Genomic DNA, 17591 nt, shown 5'->3' with positions numbered 1-17591 from the left:
TCAATAACTATTTTGTCTACCAAAAAAAAATCTTTTTATGCAGATATGCACATAAAGAGCTGTTGGACAGCAGATAGATACTTGTGCAGCCAGAATAAATGCCTTTGCTGAAGTGCACAAGTCTCCAACTACATCTGTGCACATACAATGAGCATCAACAACTTAATAAAACAGCAATATTATTTAGGAAAAGAGGAACATTTTACTCACCAAAATCCCGATTATTTGAAAACAAAATACATCCTCCTTTCCTTCCTCAAAAAGAGTTCATTTGCTCTGTCATATAGATTATCCGTGCGTTTCAGTTCCATAAAGCCAGGGCTGAAAGTCCAGCTTGCCCTGTGGTATTTCTGGCATAAGTTTTATTTCTCTTCAGGTCTTCTTCTTCTTCTTCTTTGGAATAATTGAGGTAGGCGACCAACAACTTAGGTGCATACTGCCATAGATATCTTATAGAACACTAGATGCCTTACGGCAGATTCCACGACATCCGCAGAGGTCGGCCATCTTTGTACGGGAAAGTTGTCGGAGTTTCTGTGGAACGCAATGTGAGGTTGGTGATCTGTGCAGACTTTTATACTCTTATTTCACTGAATTCTTTTAATGGAACATCTTAAAGCACTATAAGGCAATTGCTGTTGTGACTCTGAGTTATATAAAAATTGATTGATCAAGAGATTGACTCAGTTGCCTTTTATTCGTTTACCTAATTATATTGTGACTGTAATTCCATTATTTGACTTGAAACTTTCTGAGCTCCTTTTATACATTTTTACAATGCCTAATTAAATATATATATATATTTTTAAACAATGTGTTTTCTGGTGCACTATTTCATGTTTAAATAATCAATGGGGGGACATTATACATTCACAATAGATTTAATAATGTGGAAGGTTACTGTTTAATGTTATATATTAATGAAAAATAATATAATACATTCAATATAATGAGGTTCATGAGATTTAAGTATTTCTGAAGTTTCAGGCGGTAAATTGTTTATCTTCAGCCTCCACTACAGCCCTGCCACGTCTTAAAATATTTTCACACAAAACTAAAAATATGGACATGTATGGCTTGTCTAAATTATTCATAAGTGCTATAAATATATCTCAGTGTGAGGATTTGAACATGGAGCCTAATATGAAGAATATTATGAATATTTACGATATGATATATATTTATGATATATATTTAAGGCATGCCATACTCATCAAACATATGTCATGTCATTAACAGAGATTTGATGTTTATTACAAACCAAACCGTTTGAAAATCGGTAAAAATTTGAGCAAGTTACAGCTTGTTAAGCAGTTCATGTCTCATCAACACGATGTTATGAGCGAGCCAGATTCCCGTACAAAGATGGCCGACCTCTGCAGACGTCCGACTTCATTGGCCAGCAGCGGAGACGAGGTATCTAGTGTTATATAAGATATCTATGCATACCGCCCCCTACTGTATCTCTTGGTGAATGTAAATCAGAGGGCCTGGATCTGCTGTTGTTAGTGAACACTAGCTAGAAGGCGCTGAGTTGCCAACTCGAAATCTGATTGATTGAAGCAACTGTCTGTTTGACGCTTCACTTTACTTTACTGGGCTATCAGAACGGACAGTGAAGGCCTCGGGCAGATTTCTTTGATCCTAGCAACAGATGATGCCTGAAATCTGATTGGTTAAATGATTTAATATGAAAAAAACATGTCTGGAAGCAGCGCGACCACGGGAAAACTATGAAAGGAACTGGAACATACCGTTTGGAATCATTTATTAATTATTTATGGACAAAATATAATTTACATCAGTCTGTAATTCAGATACTTTTTATGCCAGCAGAGAAGGCTTTGCAGGCCCTGACGGCCCACCACTGACACATTCATTATCAAGGGCTCTTCCAAGGAATCATAAAATTCGAGATAGGGCCTCCATATTTTGAAAAAAGTTTTAGGCGATCCTTTGAGTGTGAGCCCAGATTTTTATGGCTTGGTTAACTATTAGGCCTGATAGCATTGGTATTATGGGCATCAACGTTTTAAATTTTTTCTACACGTGTAACTGACACTTCTGACGTGTAACCGGTTACACGTGACATCGGAGATTTGTGATAGTTTTCAATCGCAGTTGTGCTATATAACCACTAGAGGGCTCTGTCTCCATTGACGTACCTCACAATCCCATTAAATCAAAGCTTTTCAAGTAGTTTTGAGACAAAAATGTTTATTCAATCCTCAACCATTGACAGGGGCTGCATGTTGAGGGCCACCGTTTCAGATATTAAGTTGCTGATATGTTCACTGCGTGTTTTGTCACATTTCTTCGATTTGTTGTATGTAAAATCCCTCATGCTCCCCCGTGAACTGCTCGCGGTAGCAATAAAGAGCTAGCGAGATAGCGAGCTCGCCATACCACCACTTCCGCCAGCAGCTCTCTCCCTCAACTCTGGCTGCATGTCACTAATATGTATGTGGATAAGTGCATCAGAGGGAACATTTAGTTAGCTAATATTAGCTGAAGCTTTCAAATAACATCACCGCTCTAAAAAACTATATATATATATATATATATATATATATATATATATATATATATATATACACACATATATGTATACATATGTATGTATGTAGGTGAAAAAAGAACGAGGAGTAGGAAAATGACGTGTACACGGTTATTGATTTTCCTAAACGGTTATGATTTGTTATCCGTGTATCTCTTTATATGTGTAGACGTTGACACCCTCAGTTGGCATGATGAGAGCTCCAGTTGTACCCATTGTGCTTTTTCTGTGATGAGTTTGTTTTCAAACCAGTGAATTAGTTTCTGGATATTTCAGCCCCAGTAGTAGAACTTGAAATTTGGCAGCGCAAGTCCTCCTGAGCAATTTGATCCTTGTACGTGGATCTTACCAATACGGCTGGGTTTGTTTGAGCCGAAGAAAGAAACAACGGTTTTGTCGAGTATTTGAAAAAGTATTATTTTTCAATTAAGACTGGGATGTTTTGGAAAAGGTGTACGAATTTTGGAAGTACTATTATTTTGATAAGGTTAACACATCCTGCTACTTACAGTGGTAAAGAGGCCCATTGGTTTATATGCTGCTTGCATTTAATAAAGACTGCCATAGTTTTTCTTGAAAGTTGACGAGAGAGAAAAGTAACCTCCATTCCCAAGTATTTAAAGCCTTTTCGACCTTTTTAAAAGGGAAAAGATTGGAGGAAATTTCATCTGCCTCAGCGTTTTGTGGAAAAAGCTTGCTCTTTTGCAAGTTTAACTTTTATCCAGAACTCTTCAAACTGATTCAAAATATCTGGAATGCTGGGTTTGATGAAGTTGGGTTGGACAAGTATGAATCAGATCATCTGCATAAAGAGATGTTTTAATTTGGATGCCCATGCTGTATAACTTTAAAGTTTGTACAGTTTTGCAATACAATTGCTAAGGGTTCGCAAATAAGAGAGGAGACAGAGGACATCCTTGTCTTGTTTCTTGTATCCAGTTTGAGTATTAATAGAGATCACAGCCACCGGGGAGAAGAGTTGAGCAATCTGATCCAGGATATGACCACTCTTTTATGCTCTTGTGCAGTAAAGAACAAATATTTCCACTCCACCTGGTCAAAGGCCTTTTCAGCATCAAGTGACATTACTACCCTCAGGCCATGTTGATCAGGCCAAGTGGACAACTTTGAAAAGTTTTCTCAAATTTGAGTAGGAATGCCAGCCCTGAATGAATCCCTTTTGGTTGGGTAAAATAATATTGGGAATTACATTCTCTAGGCTTTTAGCTAACGCTTTAGATAATATTTTGAAGTCTGCATTTAGCAGAGAGATGGGCTGATAACACGCACAAATGAGAGGATCTTTGTCTTTCTTTGGCAATAGTGAGTTTGATGCCTGCCTTAGTGTCACCAGAAGGATACCTAAAGAAAGTGCCTCTTTAAACATAGCTTGGAGGGTTGGTGCTAGTAGATGGGCAAACTTTTTGTCGAATTCAGATGTGAACCCATCAGGGCCAGGCGACTTGTTATTTTGCAACAGCTGTAATCATGTCAGAGACCGAGATGTCTGCACACAATGTAGTATTTTGAAGCTCTGAAACACCAGGAATAAACAGGTTTTCAAAGAGGTTAGCTGGGAGTTCGGAGTCACTGTTGTGTTCTGATGAATAAAGGTCAGAGTAGAAGAGAAAAATTGAGAGATTGAATCTTTGTAATGGAGCGAGCAGCTGCCAATTGACGAGCTTACAGAGCTAACAGACAACTTACTTTATCTCCAAATTTGTAGGCGTTATACGTGGCTTTCATAATAAGGCGTCTTGCTTCATTGGTAGTTAAAAGGTCAAATTCAGTTTTTAATCTCAAGTCGCCCTTCTAAAGATCTGCAGTCTGGTTTCTGAGCATATTTTGAGTCGATATTTAATATTTGATGAGAGATTTCATGTAATTTTTAGTTTTTTTTTCTTCTGAGTATAGAGGAGGAAGTATGATTTGTACTTACTCCCATAGTGTGGCAAATAGTGTCTTCAAATACTGAGTCATATTTTGATAGTGTGAATTAATCATTACTACAGAATGAATGAAACATCATGAAAAAGTAATATTGGGAGTAGTTAGAAGAGAGCTTTGACCTTTAGTAGAGGAATCGCACAAAAAACAAAAATATACTGGGAAAGTTTTTATTTTTAAATTATTTTATTCAAGAGGGGAAGCATATATTTGACATTTATTATTAGACATGCTATTTAAATATCTCTGTGTTATTTTAATTCTACCATTTTAAGCTATCGATAAACAAAACAGCATCACAAACAGAAAAGGCTCAAACTTCACTGCAGTTGACGTTTCAGATTTTTTCAGTTCATATTTAACAAATTTCTACATATGATTTAGACCAATTTCAGTAACATGCTCTAGTTTTGTGTATTGAACACCAAAACACTCACCTTTTTATTCTGAGCTAATTGATAAATCAGCCCAAATGAAACAAGACAACTGTGTGTTTTTCACTGAACAGTTCATTTCCTCTGCCTGTTTCTAATCTGACCTGTTTCATGATGCCACAGTGTGGAATCTCACCGACAACCTCCTCCTCTCAAGAAAAGTGTCCCAGTGTCTTCAGAGCCGTGTAAAAACTGCAGGTGAGAGCAAACATGATCGTCACAGCCTTCCTCCCTGATCACACTGGATCCTGTGAGAACCTCAGAGAATAAATACGAGTCTCTTCAACAGGAGGATTGTCAGCATCGTAGGGAAAAGTTACGGTAAACCCTGGAAGAGGCAGGAGGAGAATTACCAGAAGTTCAGGTGAGAACAATGCCTCAAAGCAATCTATACATACTGTACAGACACATTAACCAGACTGTTATTACTGTTGACAAAGGTACAAGGTTCACCCTGGACTTTGAGAGACACAGTCACAGACACACACTCTTCACCTTTCCACACACACAGTGTCCCATGGATCTTCTCTCATTTTTTGCTTTCTCTTAATTTTTTAAATGAGACTCTTGAAAATTGTTTTGATGAACCCATTTGAATTAATTAGAACATTCATTTTTATACTGACAACCTAAATCATTTTGTTGGAGGCAAGTGATTCTTTGCAAAATTCTTAGTCTTGCACGGTAAGATGAAATCCAGAAAAGTGAACATTTGTTAAATCGCAGTCATCATGTGAGTCGAGCTAAAGCATGAAGGCTCCCCACATCTTCAGAAAAATGTGGCTGTGTATTCCCTGATCAGTGTTGGTCCAGTTACTTGGAAATGGTAATTAGTTACTTTTTACTGATTACTTCTCCAATAAAGTAATTCAATTACTTTACTGATGACCTATTTTCAAAAGTAATTAGTTTCTTTATTATTTTACTTTTAAAAAACATGATGCACAACTTGAATACACTTTAAAGCAGGGGTCAGCAACCAGAAGTGTTCAAAGACCCACATTGGACCAAAAAAAAGAAAAACAAATCTGTCTGGAGCCGCAAAAAATTAAAAGTCTTATATAAACCTTATATGAAGGCAACACAGGCTGTAAGTGTATATTAGCTATATTAGCCTACTATCAAAATGAGTAAGTAATCTACAAATACATAATGAGCAGCATCATGATTGAATGTTTATTTTCCCTGCAGCAGATCCTGGAGAGAATGAACCACCACATGACCCTGCTGTACGATACTGGGTGCTTTAAAGGTGCTGTAGGCAGGATTTCGCATCTCCGCCATCTTGCTTAGGGTTACCTAAGCAAGATGGCGTTTTGACCTAACTAAGATAGCGATTTGAAAACCAGCACAGCCAATCCTGTCCTGTTTTCTCTGACATCACGCCCTTACGCAAGTTAAGCCCCTCCCACAAGAACGTGCGACAAACGCCCCTCGACCAATCACGGTTAGAGCCTCATGGGCTCTTCTGATTGGTCAAAGATACCTGGAGCTGTCGAGATTCCTTTTCAGCTCAGAACAGAGACAGATGGAAACGCTGTGCCCTCGCGGTAGTGCAATTATACTACACTCCTAAAGGATTATCAATGGATACTCTAACATTTAATCCAAAGAAAACACAGAAAAATTAGCATTGACTAGCAAAATCCTGCCTACAGCACCTTTAAGTTTAACTTCCATTACAATATTAATGTATTATGTTTTGTCACATTGATGAAATTATAGAAATACAGTAAAGAAATCAAATTTTTGGTGTCATTTTTATTTTGAGGATTTGAAAAAGCAAAAACAAAATGGAACGTGCCTATTATTAATAGGCCTCCTGTCAGACCTTCCCATGGAAATAAAGTGCAATCCTCTTCAAACTTCAGTAATACAATCCTCTTCTCTTTTTCCATTATCTGGGTAACTGCAATAAAACACCTGCAGTTAAAACACAATCTGCAACTATACAAATAGAACAGCAGCCTTTTGAAAAGGTAAATAGGTTATATAAAATGAAAATAAGCTGTTTAATTTTGATTTCAGTGCATTTCTGTGCATTCTGCAAATGCAAAGTTAGGTAGCCTAAGTCAGTGCAAATGAATAAAATGCAGAACAATCCTTTTCTATTTTCCCACTGATGGCGGCAACAGACACAAATGAAAAGGCCACAATTGCAAACGAGTAATAAAACAGCCTGCAATTAAAAGGCAGCTTGCTTAAAAAAGTAAAACACAGTAGAATAGCTTTCTGAAAATGTAAAGCATAAAGTTAAGATAAGGCAGCATCCTCTTCTCTTTTCCTCCTCCTCTCTCAGCAACAGACAGAACAACACTAGCGCAGCAATCCTCAGACCTGAGCAATAAAACACAATAATATTCAAAATACTGACAAAAATCGGAAATCTCTTTTTAAAATCAGGCACTTTGATAATAAATATGTGTCTATGACAGGATTGTGTTCTCACCAGTTTAATGTGACTTCTGTTTTCGGACATCACTGGACAGCTCCTCAACATTGGGCATGAAAGATGAAACTTCAGTCTTCACACAGGACTGCAGCTCTCCTCTGAGGCGGGGCGGTGTTTGCTCCTGACCTTTCTCTCACCGTCTTTGCGGAGAGAGGCGGTTTTCCTCGTGTTATTATCTCTCGGGTTGCAACAAAACTTGCAGCAGTAGTGGAGTTTGGAGATGAAATCCACTTCTTAAATCGATCTTTGCGCTCCTCTAATTTCTTCAGAAGCAGTTTTTCTCTCTGCAAACTGGGTTAATTCATGCCTTCCCTGAAAATGTCTGCATAACTTATCGTTACAAAGCAAACATGCAGGCAATCCTTCTGCATTGGCAATGAAAGCAAATGATTCAGTCCATTCTTCCTTGAATCCTCTGTTCTCATCTGCTATCTTTGTCTTTTTACCTTTGGGATCCATGGCCATGACAGACCCACCGTGGCCGTACAAAAGGCGCCCCGACGCTCCATGTGAGCACCGTTCTGCTCGGGATCGCTCTGTATCCGTCGTGACTGACTGACTTAAAGCTAGGGTCGACGATCTTGGAAAACTAGCATGTAGCATGAATGTAGCATCTCCCAAGGCTCCGCCCAGCTCCCACCCCATTGGAGGAGCTCCCTCACTGTGGAGCTACGGAACAAGATGGCAGCCTGCTGTTGATGCTCCGTACCATCTTGAACCAAATATCCTGGAAATCCTAATTTCATCGTACTAATTAGCCAAGGAATCATGTTAAAAACAAATAGTTAAAATCTGTCATGTCGTGTCTTGCTCGCTAAAACAGAAAAGTAACTCTCCACAAGTGCAACAGGATGAGGAGGCCACTCGCAGCATATTGGACGTGATAGTGGTGCGAGCTGAGCGAAACAAACTTCCCTCAGTTTTGCAGGATTGTCTAAATTAGACTCTATCGATGGCTGCCTCAGTAAGATGACACTGCTAGCAATTTTTTTTTAGTTAGCTCTAAAGTTAGGTTTACAAAGTTTAGCTACTACTCTATGGGGTGGATCAAAACAAGCCCCACAGTTGTTTCTACTGAGTAAGCAAGCAAGAGAAACGTGTGTGTATTTATATTTGTTTTCTTTTTCTCTTAAGTTTAGTCTGCTTGGCACAATGGCAATGTCATCTCCTAACTCCGTTTTAGTTTACTTTAAAGAAATATGGAACAGGCAGGTACACAGAAGGACTCTGGCTTAAAAATTACAAGAGTTAGTAGTAGTAGTTAGTTTTATTTTCAATTCAAAGAACTTCAAAGGTATATTGGAGGATTTTTGTCTCTGTGTTTTTCCAGGTTATCATCTCAGCCATTGGCTCACCACCATGTCAATCAATCTGGTGAAGGCGCTGACGTAAAGACGTTCAGCGTGCTCGCACCTGGCTCGCTTAGCTGGCTGCGCGTGCACGCTGAACATGCAAGAGAATTGGATTACCCAGTCAACTCCGCTTTCAAGTCTGAAAATCTTTAGGAAAGTCTGCGATGGAAAGTTTGAGCGATGATGAGTTCTATAGACAGCTACATGCACTCTTAAAATGTGGATGGACAGAGGTGTGCAGAAAATATAAAATCTTTATGTTTGTGGGCAACCTTCTGACATTTGAACAATTGGGCTTGATGTATGACATTAAAAAAAAAACCATCTCTTTAAATATTTACAGCTGAAACATTTTATATCATCGAAACACTTTTTTTTAACTACATGCTGGTGAGATTGAAGCGTTGGTCCTTTGGTGTACCCTAAACCTGCATTAGGGGTTCGAAGATGAAGGTACTCTGCTTTATTGTGTTTGGGGAGTATCCAATGATACAAAGGTATTGAAAAAGCCATTGTTCATTCAATTTCTGAAATTTTTGAATTGAAAGTGTCTCTCCAAATCAAACTGTGTACTTTTGGTATATGTCCATTAAACTCCAAAATTATTTCAAAACAATCAACTTTAGTTGACTTTGGACTCCTGTATTCCAGGAGGATGATAGTTTAAGTCTAGGAAAAAAAAAAAAGAAGATATACCTCCGTTAGTGTATGGGTGAAGGAGATGGCATCACATACTTAACGAGAGCTGGAGCAGAAAAAATTTAACTTTTGTTGAAGCAGCTGTTGCGCTTTTTCGAACAACACGGTGTTTTATGGTGAATTGCTGTCTATTGAGAATTTTGTGTTGTTTGTGTACTATCTGTTCTGTTTTTTTTTTCTTTTTTTGTTACTTTATCATTCGTTTGCTTCGTTTTCGCCACGGTTGAAATATAACACGTCATACTTTCATGTGAGAACAGACTGAAAGCCGCAAGAGCTTCAAATACCTCTGTCTTTTCTATAGAAGTTGAGAAGATATGCTTATTGTAAGATGCAAACAACACCTTCGTATTGGATTCCTGCATTCAATTAATCTTTGTGTTTTTATCCAGCTCTCTACTGAACAGTAATTGCCACGGGGCTGAATATGCCATTGTCACCCAGAACAACACTCCACTGGGATCGCACATTGTTTACAGTGGAGACCCGACGAAGTCCATTGAAGTGACACCAGCTCTATTCAGTAACTTTCCAGAGGTAAGACGCCTTTAACTCAGCAATCATTTCACAGCTGTACTTTCACATTAGTTGGATTTATTTTAGAAACAATTCAGAAATTTTAGAAATGCCTTCCTTTTTGTACATACTGCATTCCACTCTCTCCAGAAGAAAGGCTATTAAGTTTTGTCTCACGCAGTGGACTAATCTTAGTATCCAAAATAGCACAATTCATTTTTTAGCATTAAAGAGGCTTGAATCTATCATTGTACGTTTACGCTTAGTGCACTTATTATGCTTTGGAAAAAGTCCCAAAATAAATGAAGCAAGATTCATTGGGATGGTTTCAGAATTTTTTTTTTTTTTTCCTTGTTTAACCTCCGCTCAGAATTTTTTTTTACTTTAGAGTAATCACACATTCCATGACATGAGGTTCCCTTTGCTTCATTACATTTTGGACATAAATCTTAAATGTTGCAATTGTATTCATTTCGTTTAACTGGTGTCTTTTACGTTATCATTAACCATTTGTACTGTTTAAATTAGTTATCGATCTTGCTTTGGTGCAGGCCCCCAGTCCTCTGATGTTATGTCCCTTTTAAGATCATTTGATCTGAAGTCTCAGGTGAACTGGTCATGAACAGTTCTTATTTTAGCCCCTTTACTTAAAATAATTTTAAACATGTTTTCATTCTAACTCAGCTAAAAAAAACTCAGACCCTCCATTGCTGACCTTAAGTTGGCTCCTATGCTTACAATTGACTTTGCTGATAATTTAAATGTTCTATTTTTTGTTTAGCCCCTCAAGTTCTCCAGAGAGCTTTTCCTTTAGCCAGGTCACCAATGTAAATATGAATCTGTTGTTACTCTTTCAGCCGAGGTCTGTACTACAAAGCTTAAACATAACTTGCCCAGTTATGAACAAAGTCCAATCCATCTATCAGGAACGGCCGGTCCAGAAGATAAATTTTGCATGATACCAATATTCAGAGGCCACTTTGACATTCACATGGTGGATCACCACGCTGCACTTGCACTTTCATTTCATCTCAAGTCAGTTGTTTGGCATTTTTTATACCATGTATAGAAACGAAGAACTGGGAGGAGCTGGGAGAACTGTAAAAGTGATGAGCTCTAACAGTGATGTGTTTGAATTCTTCATATTTTTTGACGAATAACTGTCTGCTGCCTCATGGTAAAGTAGACTGTTCTGTAGGGTTTCTCCATGTTTGTGACTGGTGATACAAATCACCCTTTTTTTGTGCGATTGGAAATACCTGGTTTGAAATTGCTGAGTTGATAAGCAGCTTGGTAGGACAACTAGTCAAGGATTGCGAATGCCTGGGTTTGTCAATCCAGATAATGGAGAGATACCAGGCCTCTGGTGTTGTGTCACGGTGAGGGAAGGCGCACTGAAAATGCCAGTCACCACTGTTGTTGAAAACTAAACTCATTTTATTGTCCATTAGTCGAAACTGAAACTCCAAAAACCAAAAATCCTGTGGAGAGAAAACAGAAACACACAGAAGCTGCAGCACAGGAGTGTGGAAACACTGGTGCAGGGGAATGAAGACACACTGAGAACACTGATGCAGAAACACAGGTCGACCAAAAACCAGAGCACACAAGGACAACCCATTATGAACCTAAGACAGCAGGTGATTCATTCACACACTCAGGCACAGGAGCAGGACATCAGGGCAGGGAATCAAACACCAGGAGGGGAAGCTAAGGAGCCTGAAACAAGAGACAGAGTGAGAATACAACATAAAGCACATGAGACAAAACATGAACCCTGACATCTCCTTTGGTAGAGGTCAAATAGATAAATGACCCCTGTATGACTGGTGGGGCTGATAGTGATCCTAACCCTACAGGTCAGAACTGTTCTTCATCCAGACTGAGAGGTCTGGATTTTCAGGTTGTGATTTTTACCTTTCCTCAGTGCCCAGCAGAGTGTTTGTTTCTGTTGGATATCTGCTTGAATAGTGTTCAAACATCTCCATGATACGCTGTCCAAAGAGCGAGCACTCCCCTGGCCAGAGTCCCAGAACCTGAACATTTTGGAAAGCCTTGTTACAACATCAAAAAGTTAATCAGAGCGGTCTGCCCGGCTCTTTCCATCTTGAGTGGACACCATAGCAGACAGCAGCTTTTCTCTGGGCACAGGAGGTGTAGCATACGGTGTGGTATTCACTGCGGATGGAGGTGGAAGGAGTCTCACAGCCTCTTGAGCACATTCACATTTACGTGCCACTGCCACAGCCTCTTCCTGTGTAGCTGCACCATGCTCATGACATTTACATTGCAGAAAAGGGTCAAGTCCAGCAACAAATCTCCTGAAGCGTTCCGTGGCTATAGCTGCCTCTCCATAATTTGGAAATGCTTCCAGTACTATTCTTGTAATTTCTGCAGCAGAAACTTCTTATGGTTCTTTGAGCAGGTGTTGTCTTGCATTAACAGAAGGTTGACAATGAAGCAAAAACTATTTTCTGACAAAAACATCATTGAGTTTTGCCACGCACTGATCATCGTCTTGTTTTACTCGTGGTGAAAGTGACAGCCAGTATGCTAAGGCATCGACACTACGGTGTGTGGGAAGTATTGCAGCAATATCTAGCTGTTTTCCATCTGCACAGGCTTTAACTGCTCCAGTCTAGTGTTCCTGTCCTCAGCTCCTTCATCTGGCAGCTGCTGCCGCAACATGCTGGTAGTACTGTCCAACTAACACGACCGAGGTGGAACTCTGGGTCCACACAAAAAAATCCACAAAATACAATTGTGTATTGTCCAGGCAAGTTTCACACAGATGTAGTGAGTTGAGTGCCTGGGCTAATTAGCATCGGCAAAGACGAGCCAAAAAAACACCGCTGCTACCATCCTGTAACCCCGACAGAAACTGCCTTCTCCTCCGTCTCCAGGGCAGAAGCGGGGTACGGGTACGGGTACCTCCTTCGTTTCTTTGCTGTCTTCCATGCTAACATATATCACCAAAACGACAGGACAAGTTTCAGCCCGTTTATTAGCCCCCATGTTACATGTGTGCTGAGGCAACATAATCACTATTTGAAGCTTATGATGTTTTACACACTGTGTAAATGTTGCCAATGTCTTTGATTCCAGGACCATCCTTTTCCCAATAAGAAATTCGACTCTTGCTCCGTGGTGGGGAACGGTGGGATCCTGATCGACAGCAAATGTGGAAAACAAATTGATTCAGCTGACTTTGTGATCAGGTGAGAGATTCAACGACTGAGGATGGACGTCAACTGAACTGAACTACTTTCAGTAGAAAGTTCACGTAAGGATTTGTGGCTCTTCTCTGCTTGTTCAGATGCAACCTCGCACCTTTGGACAGTGAATGGGAGGAACACGTCGGCAAGAAGACTAACCTTGTGACAGCAAACCCGAGCATCTTCCAGCATAAGTGAGTTGGAGAGTGAATCTTTGTCTTCTCGGTAAAACATTTTCAATCTTGTTTCTTCACATGAGCTGTTTTTTTTGTGTGTGTGTGTGTTTTATTGCAGGTTCTCCTCTCTGGACAACCATCGTCGTCCATTTGTGGAGAGTCTGCAACACTTCAGAGACGCCATGCTGCTCATGCCAACTTTCTCCTTTCGCTTGAACACTTTTCTGTGTCAGCGGGCCATCTATGCCATCAGAGACTTTGAAAGTCCCATTAGACCTGTCTCTTTTAACCCTGAATATCTGAGGAATCTGTCTATCTACTGGCGCTCAGAAGGCCTGAAGGAAGCTCGGCTCAGCACTGGCTTTATGATGGTTAATCTGGCGCTGGAACTGTGCAACAGCGTGGATCTGTATGGATTCTGGCCTTTCGGTTTCCACCCTCGGGACTTCCATCCCCTGACGAACCACTACTACGATGACAGACAGGTCCGAAAGAGATATCACTCCATGCCAGCGGAGTTCGACCGCCTGCTGAAGCTGCACAGTCAGGGCATCCTCAGGATTCACCTGGGAGACTGTGAAGCAGAGATGAATGAGCCTGTAAAAACTGTAAAAACTGTAAAAAGAAGAAGGAGAAGAAAGCATCGAGGGTCTAACTGACTCCACCTTTCAGAAGTCAAGTTGTTTGACTGTGATTTTGTGAGCACTTTTACAGTCTTTCTAAGTATATCTATTTATTCACATAAAATCTTTCAGCTGGAATTTGGAAAAATTTAACGATGCTTTCTTGAGGATCTCCATCATCTGTTTGCCTTTTTCAATGATTTCTGTTTGATTAAACTGCATATTATACTAATGTTTTTTGTTTGTGGAGGTAACATGTTTTCCCTGTTTCCATGTTAGGTTTTCTCAGGTCCTCCGTTTACCTCCCATGATCCAAAGACATGTGACTCTAAAGTGAATCTTGAATGTGTAGGTGATTATTTGTTAAATTTGATATGAAGAATTTATTGATGTAGTTTTCTAATGTTTATGTTGTGTTTCCATGAACCAACTCTGGGTAAAGCGAGTTAATGCAATATATGAACAGCTTTATGGAATACCTGTTGTTTTTAAAGCAGAACTATGCAACTTTTTTTACCTCAATAAATGTTATTCAGAATCCCTGTGGGGGGACTACATCTCGCGAGAACAAACCTGCTTTGCAGCACTCATACGGGAGTGCAAGTATAAAAGCGCAGAAAACAAACATGAAACCCTCGCTAGTGTTAGCAACGCCACCCTTAGGTGCTCACGGATGGCAGAACCAAAAAGACAGAAAAAACCTTTGTCTGATGAGCAGAAAAAAAAGGAAACAGGAGTGGGACGTGCTCTGCAGGGGGGTGGGGGGGGGGTGAAGGTGGGGGCGGGGGGGACGTTTACGACAGTGAGCTTTCACAGGAGACCAGCAGGGGGAGCGCGAGAGCAAAAGTTGCATAGTACTCCTGTACTTTATCAGTACTTCTCGAGGTTGTACCAAGTCAGCTACTGTGTCTTTTGAAACTCAAATGTGTTCTTTATTACCTAATAGTGAAATAAGTATTTTTACTCAGTGTTTTTCAATGAAAAGTAAAAATACAAACAATGATGTGGGTTTTAAAAAAAAAATATATATATATTTTGGTCGCTGAATCCCTCAAAGGCAGAAAATGTTTTCCCTCATTTTTTGAAGCTGTTTCTTTCCAGTCATTGTTAGGACTGCTTTAGCATGTATTGATGAATGTGGGCAATGCTTGCTGGTTGTGGGTGGGCGGGAGATTTCTGTGTGTGAGTGTGTGTGTGTGTAAAGGGGGTGTTGTGGTTTTATTTTTTGTGTATTTTTTTCCAACCTGAAAAGAACTTTGTGCTACGTTATGCTTGAAAAGTGCTTTCTCAATATAATTTGATGGCCCTCTGGTAGCCATAGATTTAACTGCAGCGCAACACAACCAGTCTTGACATGTGTTTTCCTTCTCTTGAAGCGGGAATAAATCCTAAAATGTTGCTGACTGTGTCAGAGTTTATTTAGAGGAGATAAACTGGAAAAGGTCTGTCTTTTTACCACAAGACAAAAGGGTAACTTCTCGGTCTAAGATTGCACATATACCTAATAAAATACTCATGTGAATAATGTTTTATTGTCTTTGCTGGACATTTTATTGGTTGAGGAATATCCAAATTGTGAATCCCCGTAATTAGAGAACATTGACATTCAAAGAACAAAACTGACTGATTGAAAGAGACATTATCTAAGATTTTGGGTTGTTCAATAAACTTTTACACATCTGGTTGTTTTGTGGGACTAATTTGGGTTGTTCATATTGAAACTGAAGAGAATTTAATTTTGTTCCTTTTTGTGTCTTGAAATGAATTGTCATTGACCTTTTCCAATGGCCAGATGTGGAAGGTTGTTGTTGAATTAGTTTTCCCCCCAGTGCACGCCTGTTAAAAAGCACATGTGCATCCAGCACTGCCATGTCCATCATGTTATAAAACACAGCAACTGGCCACCACACAGTGTCATCTGGCACCATCTGGTCCATCACATCCACCCCACATTTCATGCTGTTGTCATCAGTCACTGTGTTTGGATTATTTTTCTGGGTATCCCCAGTCTCAACCACGCTGTGCATGGTGCTGAGGATGCAGATGGTCTTCCTACATTTGGGCGTACAAACCGTCAATGTGGCACCAGAGGTTGAAAACACCAGAGTGTTGAATGTCAGTCCAAAGTCTGTTTGGGTGACGCTGGACGCTCCCGGTGAATTTTATAGTAATGGTTCTTTCTTTGTCCATGGATGGTTCCATTAACTTCATCACCACATTTCATAGTCTTTCCCTAGTAGGATAACTTGTCAAGTTCATTTGCAGAGTACTGCAGGAAACAGCAGTGTGTCTTTATGTGAAAAAAACTTGTTTGTCAATAGTGATATTCCTTGTCTAGGTTGTAGGATGAGAGGTAGTTGGCAACAAAAGACCTCCAAATGTCAGAAACCACAGTAAACCTGTCTGTCCCAATTTGTTCACTCTGGATGTAGTTACATGGTGTTTTTAATTCGGAATTTGTTTATTTTGAATTAAATAATTCAGAATTCTATTGAATTGCATCATCACGATGGAGCATGCGCAGAACGACCAGAATGAGGTTGGGTCTAATTAGCATATAATTCTGCTTCCGAAGGAGAATAAACCCGCCGATCAATTTGGATTTAAACTTAATTCTGAATAAAGTTTTCAGGCGTTTACGTGGTCATTTTCAGCTGAATTAGGCTTTATTTGGATTTATAGAGGAATAAAAAGTCCCGTGTTAACGTGTGGTCATGTCATCAAAGCGGAGGTGTAGCCTGATGTCTAGGAAGCGGTTTCGGGTCATAATGGCAATGATCGGAGCGGGTCCCAGTTTTGCTGACCGCGCATCAAGTAGGTGGAGGTTGGATCACCCTCCCACAAGAGGAGGATGGCAATGATTTTCATCAGCTCAGGGAGGGCCGAGAACCAACTGTCATGCTATTTCTGGCGTCCATGCTGAACAATCCAGTCCTGAATAGTCTGAAGAGTGTTTAAACAGAGGAAGCTCGCCTCTGGATCGTGTGCTGGTGAAGCTCGCCGTTTTCCCCACTTCTACCCTCCTGGATGGCCTTTGGGGAGGGAGGAGCTCCGATCCCGTTCCGTGCTGGCTGCTATAGGAGCGCAGCACACCTGTTCCTGTTCCGTCTGTTCCCCGTCTGCTTCTGAGTCCTGCACCCTCTGTTCCTGCGTCCTATGTTCCCCGCCTGCTCCTGAGTCTGGCCCCCCCCCCTCCAACTCCGCCCGGGATGGTACCCCCGTGGTGCGCCAGGAGGTGCACATTGGGAGGGGGATACTATCACACCCTGCGCCCCTGCGGCCTGATGGGGGTGCGTGCATGTACATTAAAATGTACACTTTGAAACGCATGTAATTACGCTTTAAAACGCATGCAATTACGCTTTGAAACGCATGCAATTACGCTTTGAAACACATGTAATTACACTGTAATATGCATGTAATTACACTTTAAAATGTACACTTTGAAATGCATGTAATTACGCTGTAACGTGTATGTAATTACACTTTAAAACGTACACTGAAACACATGTAATTATGCTGTAACGTGCATGTAATTACGCTATAACGTGCATGTATTTATACTTTAAAAAATACACTTTAAAATGCATTTAATTACGCTTTGAAATGCATGTAATTAT

At 40.1% G+C, this 17591-nt stretch overlaps 1 protein-coding gene across 1 annotated transcript; it reads left to right on the top strand.

The window, feature by feature from the left end:
* Positions 1-464: 464 nt before the first annotated feature.
* On the top strand, positions 465-14007 carry LOC115386648 (alpha-2,8-sialyltransferase 8F-like). Its single transcript, XM_030089054.1, has 7 exons — positions 465-553; positions 5062-5136; positions 5228-5302; positions 9834-9978; positions 13063-13175; positions 13274-13366; positions 13467-14007. Exons 1-7 carry the CDS (start codon positions 465-467, stop codon positions 14005-14007), a joined length of 1131 nt encoding a protein of 376 aa, XP_029944914.1.
* Positions 14008-17591: the final 3584 nt, after the last annotated feature.

Source organism: Salarias fasciatus, chromosome 4, assembly GCF_902148845.1.
Source record: "Salarias fasciatus chromosome 4, fSalaFa1.1, whole genome shotgun sequence".
In the NCBI taxonomy this organism is placed as follows: domain Eukaryota; kingdom Metazoa; phylum Chordata; class Actinopteri; order Blenniiformes; family Blenniidae; genus Salarias; species Salarias fasciatus.
This window is presented reverse-complemented; position numbering and strand designations above follow the sequence as displayed.

What these genes read in the sequence shown, in the direction of transcription:
- LOC115386648 (XM_030089054.1), top strand. Translation starts at nt 465, where the DNA reads ATGCCTTACGGCAGATTCCACGACATCCGCAGAGGTCGGCCATCTTTG. An exon ending in GAGCCGTGTAAAAACTGCAG is followed by an intron (nt 5,137 to 5,227) that starts GTGAGAGCAAAC and finishes TCTCTTCAACAG; the next exon opens with GAGGATTGTCAGCATCGTAG. An exon ending in CCGAGCATCTTCCAGCATAA is followed by an intron (nt 13,367 to 13,466) that starts GTGAGTTGGAGA and finishes GTTTTATTGCAG; the next exon opens with GTTCTCCTCTCTGGACAACC.